Here is a 17,045-nt window from a genome sequence, read left to right on the forward strand (position 1 = left end):
ATTAATTTCTTTAATATTTATTTTATTTATTATTATTCTTTTTTTACTGACCCCAAAATTTTGGAAGGGAGTGTACAAAATGAAAAAAAAAACACAAAAAAAAAACATTGTTCATGTCCATAAAACATGGTATGTCCAAAACTATATACCATGGAATTATTTTGTAAGTGGCATTATTTATGATGAGGTAATATTATGAGGTTTATTTGTCCACACTGTTATGGTAGGGAAGTGACATCACTCACAAGGCATATGAAGACAGTGCTGTAAGACAGACATAAAGTGCGGGAAGGCGTCCGTGTGGTTTATCCTCTTCCGGATGAGATCAAACACCTGAGTGGCACTTTTAGTGTCTATATGAACCTGAACCAAACAAAGAGACAATCTTGAAATTACCACTGAAACAAAGTGTCTATATTCAAAAACAAATTGAGACAGCGGACGTACATTTTCGAACCGCTTGGCGAGGGCTAATTCATCTTCATTTCGTAGCATCTCAAAGAAGTCCAAATGCCTGAAGAGTAATAAAAGACGACTGCATGTTAAGCTCAACAGAACTCGGCCAAGTACTTGAGGACAGCACGTCTCAAAATACAGCACTTACCGATCTAACGTGGAGTTTTCATGGGACCGTAATTTATCAATCACTGGTTGGATTCCCAGCATTAGAAATTCATACCGCAAATGAATTCTGAACTCCAAACTGGTCTGTAAATGAAACGTTGGAAGTCAGGGAGAAACTCTTGGATGATTTGAATCTAATGAGATGCAGATGTGGAGAAAGTAGCGCTTACCTCCCCTGCTCCTTTACTGAGCACCGCGTTGATGAAGGACATGATTGCCGTCTTGAGGTTCACCTCGTCTCTGTAGCGGCCCGTACTCTTGTCCAAGTCATTTAGAAGGGTCTATGTGTAAACCGAGAAGATGGAGAGAAAGAATGAGAACAACAAAGGAGAAAGACCTCTTAATATTTCATTCATGAGTCTCAACAGTCATGAAACACAAGCAGAACGAATTTCTCTGTGTTAATTGTTGTATTCGATTCAAAGGGACAATTTATGTACAACTGTTTTTTTTTTTTCTGTTTTTTTTATGAATGATTTGTGTTTGAGTAATGAGGCCCAATGTGGCTATGAGAGAAAAGCCTCGACTTTTTCTGCTCACCTGAAATCGCGTGCGTTCACAGGCAAACTTCTGATAGTGCAACATGGCTTCCAGGATTTTTTTGTGTCCTCCGGGCACCAAGCAAACAGCACCCATGATCTCCAGAACAGCCACTTTGGTCTTGATGTTCTCGGTGGCCAAGCTCTGCGCGATGATGTTGATGCTTTCTGAATGTGCGAGCACATGGGCACGTCCCTGAGAGTTGTTCATCAGGGCTTTAATACAGCCAATCAGTGAGGTGTGGATCTGAGATTCGGTGGTCTCGTAGTCCATCGTTTTCAGGAAGTTCAAGACGCACGTCAGTCCATCGAGGTCTATGAAGCGCGTCACAAACCTTGAGGAGCAAGACAAAAGTCAAGCCAAGCACATGAAAAGACATTTCAACTCATAGGTAGGGGAACACATGGAGAACTTAAAATGTCCTGTTATTTAAGTGCATTTCCTGTTGTAGCTTAGAGATAAATACACGTGTTTATTTATAAAACTGGGCTGTTTTATTGGCATCTTTAAAAAGGAAGAAATTATCGCCTTCACTCGCGCTCCACTTGAACTGAAGCACTACAGTGATCTCTTGCGCCACATTAAAGAGCGTCAAAACGGTATTTATTATTTGAATTTTGTGGACTGGAGAAAAACAGCTGAGACTTTGAGATTTGATACTCATATCACAAGTAACAAAGCATAAAGATAATTGCGATTTATTGAGCCTGAAAAGTGACCCACAGTTTCTGTTCAACTTTCTCTTCATAAATAAATAAATGCATAATCTAGCCTATGTGATTGTCCTGTAAGTTTGTGAATAAAAATGAAATGTGAACAAAAACAGTGTCTATTAAATGGCTTATTATCATTAAAATATGAAAAATTAAAATGAGGGGTAATAATAGATTATGACAGAATACATAAATATATATATATAGGGCTCCAAGAAATCCATTTTATTTGGGGATCTGTATTTTAGGATTAAATACAAATTTATTTAAACTTCTTAAATGTAATTAAATTAAATTAATTTACACCAAACAATGCAGTTTTATTTTTGGCCAAATAAGAGGCTGCAACAGAACGGTATAAATTTAAAACATGGAGGAAAAAATATCTTGGTTGTAAGATATTTATTAGAAATAAAAGCATTATTGTTACTTTGAGAAGTACACTTTAGTATTCAGTAGTGATTTATTTCTGTTTGCTGTGAAGATTGTTCTGTTTTAGTTTCAGTTTCAGTGAAAAGCTTGTGAAGTGACTTAAAGCAGTTCATGTGTTCATGTCCTGATATATTAGATGGCAGATGCTGAAAACTCTTGCAGAGTATTAGATCTACTCCTGAAATCTTCATGTACTGTATATGTAATATGCATGTATACATTTACATACATATACCGTATACATGAAGATTTCAGGAGTAGATATCTGCAAGACAAACTACTGTTGTAGCACTTAGTAAAGGGGGACAGAGACCCAATTGTAAGGTAATGTGCTTAATCAAGTGAAATGAAAAAGAATAACACAGTCATGAGATGACCCATAGTGAGTGTGTGCTAAAGGCAGTACCTCATGGGCTGTGTGCGGAGAGCTGTTTTCAAGCTTTCTATGGTCTTATTCCTCTCCTCCTCATCCTCCTTGTCCAGGGCCAGCAGGGACTTCCTCTGATGGTGATAATTAACGTAAAGGTAAGTAATTAATGGAATGACCCAAGTTTTGTTTGTCTTTTAAAATAAAAAAAGAATGTGTGAAGGAATTTATAGCTTCACCAATTATCTCAGTTTTGATGAGTATGAGCACTCATTTCCCTATGAAATATTAACAGTTGTTTACCACTATTACATCCCCAACAACTTCCTCAAAAGTCTTATTAAGGGGGAGTCATTAAACTCACATATTTTGCTCTTACGTCTTCAGGGAAATAATGGAAATTATCATGCACAGGAAAATGTTCAGTGTTTGCTGTCTAGCTTGCAAGTCATACTTACAGCAGCCATAGAATTTATCTGATCAATGTAGAATTCAGGCCAGCTGGTCGCCCCCTTATTCTCTTCCTGTTCCTATGGAAAAACAAAAAATTAGACAGCATACAGGAATCTAATAAACACACATTTGCCCAACAGGCAGACAGACAGATAGATAGAATTAGACAGACAGACAGACAGCGGAGAGACAGACAGAAAAAAAGTTAATTCTGATTTTAAACTGCAAACATCTGACACAAAAATGTCAACTGTCCTCCACACCAACCAAGATCTTTTTGTACTGCCACATTCTCATGTACTTCAACAGCTACGAAGTGTGAGAACACGGCTTATCTAACCATCCAAAAGTGTTTGTGAACGGATATGTTATGTGTGTGTGTGTGTGTGAGAGTGTCCACAGCTGACACCTTGTTTGAGAGATGCTTCTTGTTACCTGAAAACAGACAGACACAGACTCTGCACTTCGGCACTACTCCACTCGCAATTTTGAGTTAAACGCTCTGGCAGAGTGCTAAAAAGGCTACGATTCAGTCCAAAACATGCCTTTTCCCATAGTAACTTATTCTTTAAAAGCTTTCAATACAAGGCCTGGGGTTTGGAAACAATACCACAGTGTTTTGTGCTTTGCTCAAGACTCTATAATATAGCAGCTGCTTGCTCTTTCAGACTGAGATTGACTTTTGCTGGCCAGGGTAAGTTTGGAATTGGGAATTGGGGTTGTTTTGGGGGGTTTCACGCACCACATGAGCCGATAAGCTTCCAGGAATCTTATTTAACAAGTCCACCCATTGTTTTATTACCACATTCAGCAATTATACAAATTAACTAAACTATTTTGGACCATAGGGGCTTAGAGATTAATAAAAAGATAGCTTGAAACCAAAAAGAAGGGTGAGAAAGTTCTCATTATTGTTATTATGAACACAAGTACTTCATAGCAGACATTCACAAGTTCCTTTGCCTCAACATCTTGACAGTAGTTTCAGCACTCATTACATTGCACGGTGTTGGTTCCACATGTTGCTCAGACCCCAAAACTCCACTGGGAGGAGATTTGATCCAGACCTTGCAGGTGTAGTTGGCTGCAACACTGCATTCAGTGTTTTATTGAGCTGGGATTACACAGCAGACAGATTTTTCTAGGACAGTTTTGGTTGAAACATTTCTGCACATTTCTTCAAATCTGTGGTTCTAAAATTAAATAATATATTGTTTTCCTGAATAAAGTAAATGCAAAATGAATAAAATCAAATTGTTTAATATCTATTTATTTTCTGCGTGTATTTCCTCTGGGGAACACAAAATAAAATATGGGGAGGAAAACAACATTTGTGGGACAAGGCTGGTTAATGAGTCTGAAGAACTGGGCTGTGTGGACTCGGTAGATGAAGGCAGTACTAAAAATACTGAAAACATCTTTTGTGTTTTATATCAAAAAAAGACAAACGAATTTGGAATGACAATGAGTAATTGGCAGATTTTTTTTACTTTTTTTATAAACTATATCCCTTCAAGTTGAGAGCTGACAGACTTGAGCTATAAAAATTTCCAACTGAAATTCCATCCCTACTAGTGTATCAGCTTCCAAAGCTTTGATCCATCATACAGAAGACCAACATAAATGTTTGCTTTAATATATGAATGAGAATAAACTTAATACACCATAACACCATAATGATTGACAGTATTCTTTTTTAAGTGTTTTTGGAGGACAATAGGTCAGCAGCTGAAGTTCGAACCCCTGGTGGGTCGTGACCAGGTAACTGGTCATGAACTCCAGCAGCCGTGGACAATCCCCAGGCCACCGCTGTGTGGTTTTCTCTTTAGTTCCACTGGTGTAAATGCCTCTTATAAATGACGGTTTACAGAGTGTGTCAGGGCAGCCTGGGTTCTGTTACCTCTCACTCCTCAGACCCAAATCACACGTACTGTGAAAATAAACCCTCGCACTCAACACCACTTCTCTGTCCCTAAGCCAAGCCTGTGCTAGAGAAGCACCGTTTACATTATGTCCTTTTTTGGAAGTACAGTAAGACTGCGATATGTTCACAGATTTAGCTGATTAGTTTCAAACTCTACAGTTTGTCTCAAGTCAGACTAAATTGGTTTTTAGGAAACTGCTACGGATGTTCAAAGTCAGACAAAACACTTTGACAAGGGTCTTTCTAAAAAATGGAAAAGGTTCTTGCCCAGTCCCATCAAGTGACAATGTCTTACCTTCTTCTTGCTACAGTAGATTTGCCATTTCTTCTCAGAAGGAAGGGCAAACATGGCCTCTCTATGTTTCTCCGAGAGATCCAGCTCATCCTGTAGGAGAAAGAGACACGATGAGAGGTTTCAAGTGTATGCTCTAACATTTCATGCCCAATAAATTATGTTGAATAGGTCAAATTCTCAAAAGGTTAAATTCTTAAAATTGAGACTTTATGTCCCTTTTATATCAATATAATATATCATAACATAATATTACATAATATAACATAATACTGTGGTACTGAATATTTACCTTTAAATACCTTACAACTAACAAGGATTGCACAAATATATTATATATTATATATATATATATATATATATATATATATATATATATATTAGGGCTGTGCAAAAATTAATTGCGATTAATCACATCCAAAATAAAAGTCTGTGTTTACATAATATATTTGTGTGTGCTGTATATAATTATTTTGTATATATAAACACACACATGCATGTATATATTTAAGAAAATGTGTTATTCATATATAAAATATTTATATTTATATAATATAGATTATGTATTTATAAATATATACAGAATTTGAGCGAAAATAATTCTTGAATATATACATGCATGCATAGGTATTTATATATACAAAATAATTATATACAGCACACACAAATATATTATGTAAACACAGACTTTTATTTTGGATGCGATTAATCGCAATTAACTTTTGCACAGCCCTAATATATATATATAATAATTTAGGATATGTATATTCATGAATATTTATTCAAACTATGAAATGTAAAATGTACAGTAAATAAATTAAAATGATTGGGCAAAAGAGGAAAAAAACAACAACATTTTGAGTACATAATAAATGTGCTTGGCAGTGACACACACAGGCATCCTATCAAGTCGGCCACAAAACCAACATGACTTAAAGTCTGACATCAGTATCTGGATATCAATGACCCCGAAGCGGGGGTTAATTTCCCACAATTCTGTGTGAGAGGGAGACTTCTTGTTTCCTCACAGCAAAGAAATGATTTAGTCATGTAAACCATCAATTAATGCCTGCACGCTCCTGTGACCTCTGTGCATTCCCATGATGCAGTTCTGGACTAAGTTGGTCATATTCAATCCAGATGTCCGGGCACAAGTTAATTAACATCATGTGAGAGACACATACAACAAGCAGGTCCAGAGACCACTTTAACAAGCCGCATAAGGAAATAATGAAGATAAAAAGAATGAAAAATACAGGGAAATCGTATAATCCAACTCGTAAGTACTCATGTATATTTGAGCAGAGATTCCAGAGAGAGAACATCACATCCAGACACCACATCTATTGTAGAGGCAGGCAGGTCAAAATCTGATCTTCTCCAGATCGTTCCCTCATACTTTCTCCCTCTTTATTTCTCTACGGGGAAAAAAAACTGAACCTGCACAGGTGATAAGTGGATGTTTTCAAGCAGTGAGACCAGTTTTCTGTTTGAGTTGCAGACATTCAAATGTTCGAAAATAAAGTTCAGTATTCCTTCATGAGGAGGACAGCTTTCTCACCTCAAATCGATGCAGAATCAAAAGTCTGCGAGAAGTATTTTCCTGTTAAATCAACTTAACATGACACTGATTGCCATCTCAGTTGTGTCTCTATGTGAGAGCTCAAAGGCTCAGCAGGGGACAGGCTGCGTAAGAGATGGGAGTCTGGCGCATGCAAGTCATCCATGAGCCCATCTGTGCCAAATGCCTGCTGGTCATGCGCTGGTGGGCATGAGACATACAGACGTAACTCTACTCAATGGAGTCTGCAGAGCTAATGAGGGGACGTGCATTGTCTAACATACTCTTTACTGGACCATTAGCAGGGAATGCTTGGATTCCCCATATTATGGAATCCAAGACAAGCACTGATTCACTCCACAAATGGAGGAATGGTAGAGCAAAGCAGAGCTTTAATAAAGAATAAGCTTTTTCAAACTATTCTGAAGGGATTCTTCAGAATTACCAGCAGTTAATCATTGTTTGTGATTTTGGCCATGTGGGCATGCAAGCTTACAAACTTTGCATGTCCTGTCTTAGCAAAAAAAAAATGTAACTGTGAAAATTGATCATGGGATGCAAAGACAAGTTCCTTCTGTTTTAATGAGTAATCATTAACATGCCTGTCAGTTTAATATTTGACAAAACCAAAGACCAGATTTGACTTTCAAAGTGGCCTGTGTCCAAAAGTTTAATAAAACATATCCATCCGTCTACCCACCCATCGATCTATCTAGCCTCTATTGACTCATCCTTCTATCCATCTGAGAATTCATCATGAAATTAACCAAAGAAATGTTCCTCTCTGTTTAAATAAGTGGTACCACTTTACAATAAGGTTGATTAGTTAACTACATTAGTTAGCATGAACCAATAAAGAACTGCACTTATACAGCATTTATTAATCTTTGTTAATGTTAATTTCAAAATGTACTAATACTTCATTAAAATCTTGTTAACATTATTAATGCACTGTGAACTAACATGAACAAACATTGAACATCTGTATTTTTATTAACTAACATTAACAAAGATTAACATATACAGTAACAAATGTATTGCTTGTGGTTAGTTCATGTGAACATAATGAACTTTATTGTAAAGTGTTACCAAAAAGTAATCCTTTACATGACTGCCAATAAATGTTTGACAAAACCAAAGACCAGATATGACTTTCAAAGAGTTTCCAAAGATCTAAAGTATCAAGCCCCAAAAGAAAGTTGAATAAAACGTATAATTTGAGTACAATGAGTGCTCCATCTAACCATCCATCCATCTTGCATATATCCTTACATCCACCCATCCATCCATCCATCCATCCACTCACTCATTCGTCTACCCACCAATCCACCCATCAAAAAATTCATCATGGGATACAAAGAAAAGTTCCTCTCTGTTTTAATAAGTTATCCTTTACATGCCTACCAATAGAATGTTTGACAAAACCAAAGACCAGATTTGACTTTCAAAGTGGTCTGTTTCCAAAGATCGATCGATCAATCCATCCATCCTATCCATTCTATCAATTTATCCATCCATCTAAATGAGAGTATGGGAAATACTCTCTAAAACACAAGAAAGGAAACAAGAGTATGTGGTCATGGTACAACACATACCACCAGTTCAGTGAACATGGCATCCAGTTCCTCAGAGGAGGGCATGGGCAGGGTGGGCTCCATGGTTTGCAGTGTGAAGTTGCTGTCATGGCGGAGGCGGTAGGTGATCTCAGGCTGGTCCCGTCCCTTTAGACAGCAGCAGAGGAATGACAGGCCCCGTCCTCCTCGCTTACGTGGGGCCATCATGGCCAGAGGCCCAGCCAGTCAGATGTGTCTCGCTTCAGCTACGACACCCTGTCCAAGAGAAAACAAAGAAGAGAAAATGAGGAGGGGTGATCAAAGCAGCAAAAAAAAGGATACTGGGAATAATTTTTTAGTTCACTGAAATTGTGCATGGCTATGCTAGCACGCAGCTAAATGCAAAACAGAACAACAAGACTGAAAATCATACCCTCACCCAGGGCTATTTGCAGCCATATGTTACATGAGAAGTGTGATATACTGAAACTAAAATGTATTGAGTATACACTCTTGACTAACAGGTTACATTGGACCTCCCTCTGTATACCAGTAGCAATACGGAAAAGATCAGTATTGATGGATGAAATCTTACTGCGCTGAAACAAACTATTGAAACAAAGCCTTGATTTGTTTCAATATTCGTTTCATATTTTGCAAGGGTTCAAAATTTGGAACCAATAAGATTTTTTTTTTTTTAAGAAATTAATACTTTATATGCAGCACTCATTGATTATTCATTGATCATTACATTGTTTAAAAGTCATGAATTTCATATAAACCCAGTTCTTTTAATTTGTCTATTCATCAAAGAACTGTTTTCAACATTGATAATTATAAAAATGTTTCCTAAGCAGCAAATCAGCCTATATGAATGATTACTGAAGGATCATGTGACAATGAAGACTGGAGAGTAATGATGCAGAAAATTACAGATTATATTTTAATCATAAATTTAATAATATTTTAATAATTTGTGATCACATTTTTTACAATATTGTTGAGCAAGAAAATACATGCAGCCTAAGTGAAGAAAAGAGACTTAACGGGAAACGAGATTGACTGTTTGTGACTCTGTGCAGTGATACTCAATATGCAGCACTGTATGATCTTACATCCCATTAAAACAATCACACAAGCCTCAAACTCCAGAAACACACAGTGACATGATTCGACACCCAGATTGTCGTGTAGACAGATAAAATATAGCCATAAAAGCAATAAGCTCTCACATTACAAAAAGCTGTCATATGGCTTCAGAAGACCTGCAGAAGAAAAACACCAAATAATGTAATGAACAAACCAATGCAAAATTTGATCTTCTGCACATCAAGATTTGGTCTGTTCTTCACATAAAGCTATCGTATGACTTTAGAAGACTTGAAATAAAGGGCATAAATGAACTTTAGAGGGCTTTTTATATCCTTTTTTGGGATAAATTAACTTTCTTTAATTCTGAGTAAATGATGACTGAATGATGAAATATTTTTTTGGATAAACATTCTTTGAATACCTTTACACCAGGGGCCTGATGTATAAACGTTGCATATGCACAAAATGGGCATTGTATAATATATAAACGTCATAAAAAATATATGTTTACCTTATATGAAAAAAATGCATAGATTTGTTTAAAGCAATTAAAAATATTTTTTGGCCAGTCTAAAATATTGAGTATAACTCTTCTCAGAAAACTTTATCTGAAATGTATACTTATTCTAAAAGAAGGTAAGGATACTGAATGATTCTTAGCAATGTAATGCACATTGCCCGTATCTCATATTTTCCTAATGTCTTGCATTGTTAAACATGACACGTGGATGGGAAGATGCAAGATGTGCAGATGAATAGCAAAACTAGGCATTGTAAGCTCTATATGGTTATTTCATGGAGGAGACGGGTTGGAGATGTATGCAAAATCATCCATAGACTGCATGGGTATTATAAAAATAATTTTGCACATAGTTCTGGTGTACCTTTTGTGAGTGTGCAAAATCTAGTGTTTGTGCATACGCACAATTGCATGATGAAATCTGCAGAAAGTGTTATACATGAGGCCCCTGGTTACACCCTTTGTGTCTCTTCATAATAAAAGTGTCTGCCAAATGACTACTTACTACTTAACCACATCATCACCTTGTTTGGTCTACTGTAGATGTCCCAAGATGTCCCAGATTTCATAAAACACAAAAGATACACATACACAAAGATCAGACCTCACACATTGAATCTAGCCCTCACCTCTCAGACTAAACCGTGTTCATCTTCCTTTCTCCATATAAGGAATAACAGAGAAAGTTGCCATGCCCAACTTTATCTTCACCCAGTCCTGCTTTAATGAGTACACCGGCCTGAGCTCCAGCGCTAAAGCCATCATGACCCAGAAGCCGACAAACATAAACTTCACTCTGAATTTATGATCAGACCCAGAAGCTCAAAGTGACCAGATGTTTCCCTTTAGGAGAACAGGGACATAAATACTTAAATGGCTTCAGGATTAGACTAGAGTTTATAATACGTGTGTTTGTGTAAAATCTGCTCAGTGTACTTGACCCTGCAAAGCAGGTTTATAGTGCCATCATACCCAAACACACTTAAATGGTGATGCCAAACATGATCCGCTATCCAGTTTGACCTCTGAATGTTTGTCTGCAGCTAATCTGAAAAAAGAAACTGCCAAAAATTGCAGGGTTTTTTTTCCATTAACCATCAGAATCAGAATATAAAAGCAATTTTGGGGGGCTTTGATCAATTTTTTTATTAAGAAGATGGTAGAGAATTGACAGGAAAAAGAAGGGATGATGCAAGAAATGACCAAAGCCAGACTCTTGGTGAACATATAGCTAAATTATATTAAAGACAACTACTAAAAATAAAAAACAATTTATCGAACTGAATTGAAAACAGCCTAAATGAATGCTTATTTACAATATGTGTGTGTATGTATTATATATATATATATATATATATATATATATATATATATATATATATATATATTTATTTTAGGGATGCACCTAGGGTTAGGGATGCATTTTAGGGTTTAAAAGGTTTTCGACTTTTATCACCGAAACAATCCGAAATGTTGTGATGACGCAAACAGAAACTATTTTTTAGGATACCACCAACAATACAAAAATTTGTATTGGTGGTGGCAACATTTCGTAAAACCCAGTAAACCCTGAGATTATTACTTGTGACATTACAATGTTTTTTTTATATGGGATCGTTCATTAACTTTCGTGTACATTTGTATTAAACAGGGACCTTTGCTCATTAAGAAGGCTTTTTATGCTATTGTATGCTCCTTTTTTAATATGTAAGCAACTAATTTAAGACATGCAAACTGGGTGCTGGTGTGATGAGAAGTTTGTGCTCGGCTTTCTGCAGGCCAGTAGATTATCTAATGTACACATGAGTGGGGTCAAGTTAAACATTTTAGTTTGAATTTTATTTTATATTGAAAATTTTTTTTTTTCATGCAAGGACATCTGTGTAACCCCCATTGAGATATTTAAAATTAATCTGTGAATCATTTCTTTCAACTGGTTCTTTAACAAAATCTTCAGAATGATTCACAAATAATCAATAGGACTTCCAAATGCTTCTTGAAATCGAAAACGGCTATTGTGAGTATGTTTGATTATTGCCTATGCTTATTTGGCTATTAGGCTACATGCACAGCATGTCATGTCATTTGTGAGAATATTTCTTTGTTATGCTATACACAATTTCTGAAAACAGAATGACGCTGAAAAAGCTATAGTAGAAAATATCTAAGAGACTGACATGCTACTGAAAAATGTAGTTAAATTACTACGGATGCAACTTTTAGTTTAGTTAATACTTAACTATTATCTCAAAGAATGGAGACCCCTTGTTTGAATACTTGTTTCAGTGGAGACCAGGATTTCAAACCATGAATTAAAGCAAGCAGCATCTCTCATAAGATTAGGATCAATCAAGATATAGCTAGACATAGAAATGTAGAACTACAGTAGGCTTTTGTTTATAAACTCATAATAGGCCTATACACTGCAGGACCTAAAAAGTTACATCCAGATGAGAAAGATAAAAAAAAAGGAAGGAAGCAAAGAGAAAGGAAACTCTCCTGTGTTTTTTCTGAGTTTTAAAACGAATGATTCACTCAGCCATGTCAACAACCTGGATGTCCACACTAACACGTCCTTGAGTAATTTCCCAACAAGGAAGAGTATCTAGATTCTCACAATGTAACCATTTAGCAGCGATAAACCCAGCAGAGCAGACACAGCTGTTCCGCTGAGCGAGGCTGGGAATTTTCTCACCGCTGGGTTTATTTCATGGTGTGAAATTATATCTGGCCTGGCTAGCTGGTCAAAAGATCAGTGGGCAAAGACCACACACTTCACACTATAAAAATGGATTCCACTTTTTCAGAGCAACTTAAAGCACAATGTCTTAGCAACACCTCTTAGCAACATTACATTTATTAAAGATGGGTAAATCTCTTGAACACATCAAGAACACATTTTGTATAATGAAGCCCATTTATAGGACCATTTGTTTTGCATGATGACATTTAAAAAAAAAAAAAAACAGCCCGGTCTCATCCCAAAGCGTCATATACTGACGCTTTTGACATTGCGTCTACATCCGACGCACATGGCACCCTTTAGCGTCAATATGAGACGCAGATATACATGGGCCAGAAGGTCGCCTCCTAGTGGTCTAACCCTAACCCTACCCCAGACCTAAACCTACCCATAACCGAAGCGCGTTATATTGACGCTAAAGGGTGCCATGTGTGTCGGATTTAGACGCGATGTCAAAAGCGTCACTATATGACGCCCTAAGGATGAGAATGCGTTGCATTTATGCACATTTCCCCCCAAACTCTCAATACTGTAATGCATTTGGTGAATTTGATATTGAGATTTATATTGAAACTCCCATTGTACTGATAATACTAATTTCTCATACTAAACTGCGAGCTATGTCAAAGAATTTGGATTTTTTTAACAGTTTTCATAAGTCAGTGAAATGAGTAAAACAGACGAGTGTTTGTTCATAACTTTCTATATTTATTGCACATCGACAGACAGCAAGAGGTTGATCCTGCACTAATTAACCCACCTCCTCACTAACTGTGTAGTAACGCGCATAAGCATCGATTTTGAGTCATTTTGTACCACTTTTAGAAACAAATAAATAAAACATCTCCAGTTAACTAGCAGAGCATTCATTTAGTTTGCTATTAATAAGAGATCCAGCATTAAATTGTTTTGGTTTTGAACTCAAGCTGAGCGCTTGTGGCCGCTGCTATGAGTTGCATTGTGGCGTGCACACAGTCTTCACGGACGTACTCTTCAATCTATCACCGTTGTGATGAGACTCTCCATTCATTCGAGTGAAATCACAAAATAATATGCACACAAACGTGTCCCTGCTTGATATAGACTGTAACCACAGATGAACATATTTAGTTTTGATGAGAGAAAAAAAAAAAACCTATTCGATCGTGGATTAGAACTCATAACCTCTGACATGCTTGGCAAAAGATCTACCACTAGACCATTTAAAAACTCAAACAATAATTGCAGATCAATGGATTTATTTACTAGAGCAGAGAGGCTGCACAGTTAGACAAGTTTGTACCCAGCACTTCTGAAAAAGTACACTTCCAAATGCATCTCCGTTACCTAACGCCATTATTTTAAACGGCGTTATTCCAAACACTGTCCGTTAGTGAAGGGAACATGCAATGGTCACTTCAAGGAACTAATTTATTCTTTATGGTCATGTGACTCAGGGTGACAAGTCCTCACGCACGACTCTTTTAAATCTAGAAATGGTGGGAGTTGGAGTTAAGTTAACAGAAAATTGTTTGTGTTAAAATATACAACACGCGTTTTTGTCATGCATTTCATGTTAAGTTTAAAAAAGAAGTAAGAAATGTGTTAATGTTTTATGCATTTAATGCTTAACTTATAGAGTTAAAGGCAGATTCGGAACACACAAAAAAAAAACATATAAAGCATGTTTTAAAAAACTTCATTCTGTACATTTATTTGCATAATATTAACAAGACATTTCTGTGTCTAGCTGTACCACTGTCTAGCTTTGTCATGGTAAGCTTGAGAAAGTACGCGAATGAGAAAATTGACCTTTTCATTGCACCCTTCACCAAATGCGTTCCAAACTAAGCTTCAGTATGACACACAACAGGGCGCTTCCCTGACACACACAACGCTCCCTTCTAAGTCACCCTTCAAGGGCTCTGCCCTTCTGAGTGAGAAGGGCATAGGGAAGCTCACTTCCGATTGGTTTTTGCCCCACAAATTGGGGAACAAAGGAAACAGGAACAGAACACAGGAAAACAAGATGATACAAACTAAATCTTCATGACAACAGAACATAAACCTGACCATTACATTCACAGTACTATTAATTAAATTAAAGCCTACTTAATACTCCTGATAAGTACATATGGTTGTATAGATATATACGTTTGACTCAAAGCCAAAAGAAGGTATTCTGTGTGTATATTAAGGTTGGACTGCATCCACTAATAATACAGAATAAAATGAGAGACATTTTATTTAATTTCAGTGTTCTTGTGAGCAATATCCAATAAACCAAGTGAATAATGCAAGCAGCACTCAGTATGCGACTGTAAATCATTCACAAGCGTCAGATTTTAATCCCACGAGCCACTGCTGGATGTCCTTGTTCGCAAGGTCTGATCCAAACTATGACCCACAAGCAAACACCGCAAAGCAAATATTCTCTTCTTTTGTAATTCAAACACGATACAATGCAGGACAAAAGTCAAAATAAAAACGGCTAATCCAAATCTCCACATCTTGTCCAAATAAAGCATTGGGATCGCCTGGGACCAAAATAATCTTTACATCATGGGAAACCCGTAAAAATGTAAACATCTTACATTACAAAAAGACTATTCTAGAACAGGAATGTTATTATTACAAAAACACAAAATGAGTGAATGTAAAAAAAAAAAAATAAAAAAAAAAAGATCGCCTGCTCCTCATCTTTCAGCTCATAGGCTTATGGGATACCGCAGTCTGTACAGAGACAGGTGACTAAAATATTTACAACTAAAATAGAAAAAGAATCATCAGCTAGCCTAAATGAAAGCAAACATGTGCTATGAGTGGAGCATAACATTTTATCCCTAGTAAAAAAAAAATGGTGTCTTTCCCAAAGCCCAAATGAAATAAGAGTCTCACTTGTAAAACACATAAAACAACCAGTTTATATAAAGCTTGTCTTTTCTGAATGGACGACTGTTAACTGAAAATAAGAAGCATGTTCTAAATATTTTAGTCACAAGTCTATTTTCATCTGACATGCATCATTGAAAGTCTTGTTATTGTTTACTAAACTTGTTAAAAAAATGTGTTTATGTAAAATATAAATATTACATGAAAAAAAAAATGTTACCCTGGCAAATAACTGAAATAAGTCAAATAAAATTAAAAATGAATGCTCTTACAAATCACAAATTTTATCCCTCACAGCCTGTCTTTAATACCTGTCATGGAGCGGCTCTGAATAAGGTCTAGGCTATTGTATTCCTTTTTTAACATAATGTTGTTGTAACGTGCGGACAGAGACGGTCGGATCCATGTGCAGCACTTTATTAAAGCAAGCAGACATGAACACAGGCAAACACTTAAACAAAGGGGCAATCCAGAAACTCGTGGTCAAAACAGGCAATGGTTGAGGCAGGCAGCACAGGTTCGTGAACAGTCCAGGAAACAGGCAAGGGTCAAGAGTCCAGGGAAACACGGAGACACAGAACAGGGAATAACGCTCGGAATTGCACGCTTACAGTGTAACAAGACTTCGCAAGGGACACAGGGAAAACTCAGGCTTAAATAAGGAACTCAATAACCAATAATGAAACACAGCTGAACATAATGAAACACAAAGAGTCCAAGGGGAAACAAACATGGGGAGAGGGTGCCCTCTAGTGGCTCTCGAGGGCACCACGGCTGCTGATCGTCACATAACCCCCCCTCTAAGGAGCGGCTTCCAGACGCTCCTAAGAGCTCCGGGGGGAGGTCAACGGGGGCTGGGATGGAGGGCCAGGCCCATGGAGAGGCAGGAGGCCAGGCACATGGAGAGGCCTGGGGCCGTGGAGCGTGGGTGACCAGGAAGGAGCAGGACGTGATGGCGGCCAGGGCGGAGCAGACACAGGCGAGGTCCATGACAGCCTCGCCTCCATGGCCCTCACGGACTCAGAGGTCCATGTCAGGATCACCTCCATGGCCCCCACAGAGTACCTACTGCCCCCCCCCAAAAAATACTTGGGGAAATTCACGGGAGGAGCCTCTGGGTGGTGAACTGGTACAGGAAAGGCCTCCCGGAGCTTGAAGGGTGCAGGCAGAGCGAGGCGCAGAGGCGGGGCCGGCAGGGCGAGGCGCAGAGGCGGGGCCGGCAGGGCGAGGCGCAGAGGCGGGGCCGGCAGGGCGAGGCGCAGAGGCGGGGCCGGCAGGGCGAGGCGCAGAGGCGGGGCCGGCAGGGCGAGGAGTCTGGGCACGCTCACCGGGACCTGGCGAACCAAACGAGTCCTCCCTC

At 37.8% G+C, this 17,045-nt stretch overlaps 1 protein-coding gene across 3 annotated transcripts in view; it reads right to left on the reverse strand.

Moving 5' to 3' along the window:
- The window catches only part of daam1a (dishevelled associated activator of morphogenesis 1a), a 55,888-nt gene that overhangs the window by 17,219 nt on the left and 21,624 nt on the right, over positions 1–17,045 (reverse strand). For all 3 annotated transcript variants that reach the window (XM_039672565.2, XM_039672540.2, XM_039672549.2), the window contains exons 2-10: positions 8,502–8,735; positions 5,349–5,438; positions 3,135–3,206; positions 2,716–2,810; positions 1,165–1,498; positions 795–905; positions 605–708; positions 448–514; positions 246–363 (exon numbers count right to left, since the gene is read on the reverse strand). In XM_039672565.2, coding sequence (XP_039528499.2) covers positions 246–363; positions 448–514; positions 605–708; positions 795–905; positions 1,165–1,498; positions 2,716–2,810; positions 3,135–3,206; positions 5,349–5,438; positions 8,502–8,687 — 1,177 coding nt within the window. In that variant the 5' untranslated portion in view covers positions 8,688–8,735. The remainder of the gene's footprint in view (positions 1–245; positions 364–447; positions 515–604; positions 709–794; positions 906–1,164; positions 1,499–2,715; positions 2,811–3,134; positions 3,207–5,348; positions 5,439–8,501; positions 8,736–17,045) is intronic.

This window comes from Pimephales promelas, chromosome 15 (genome assembly GCF_988280905.1).
Source record: "Pimephales promelas chromosome 15, fPimPro1.hap1.1, whole genome shotgun sequence".
Classification (NCBI taxonomy): Eukaryota; Metazoa; Chordata; class Actinopteri; order Cypriniformes; family Leuciscidae; genus Pimephales; species Pimephales promelas.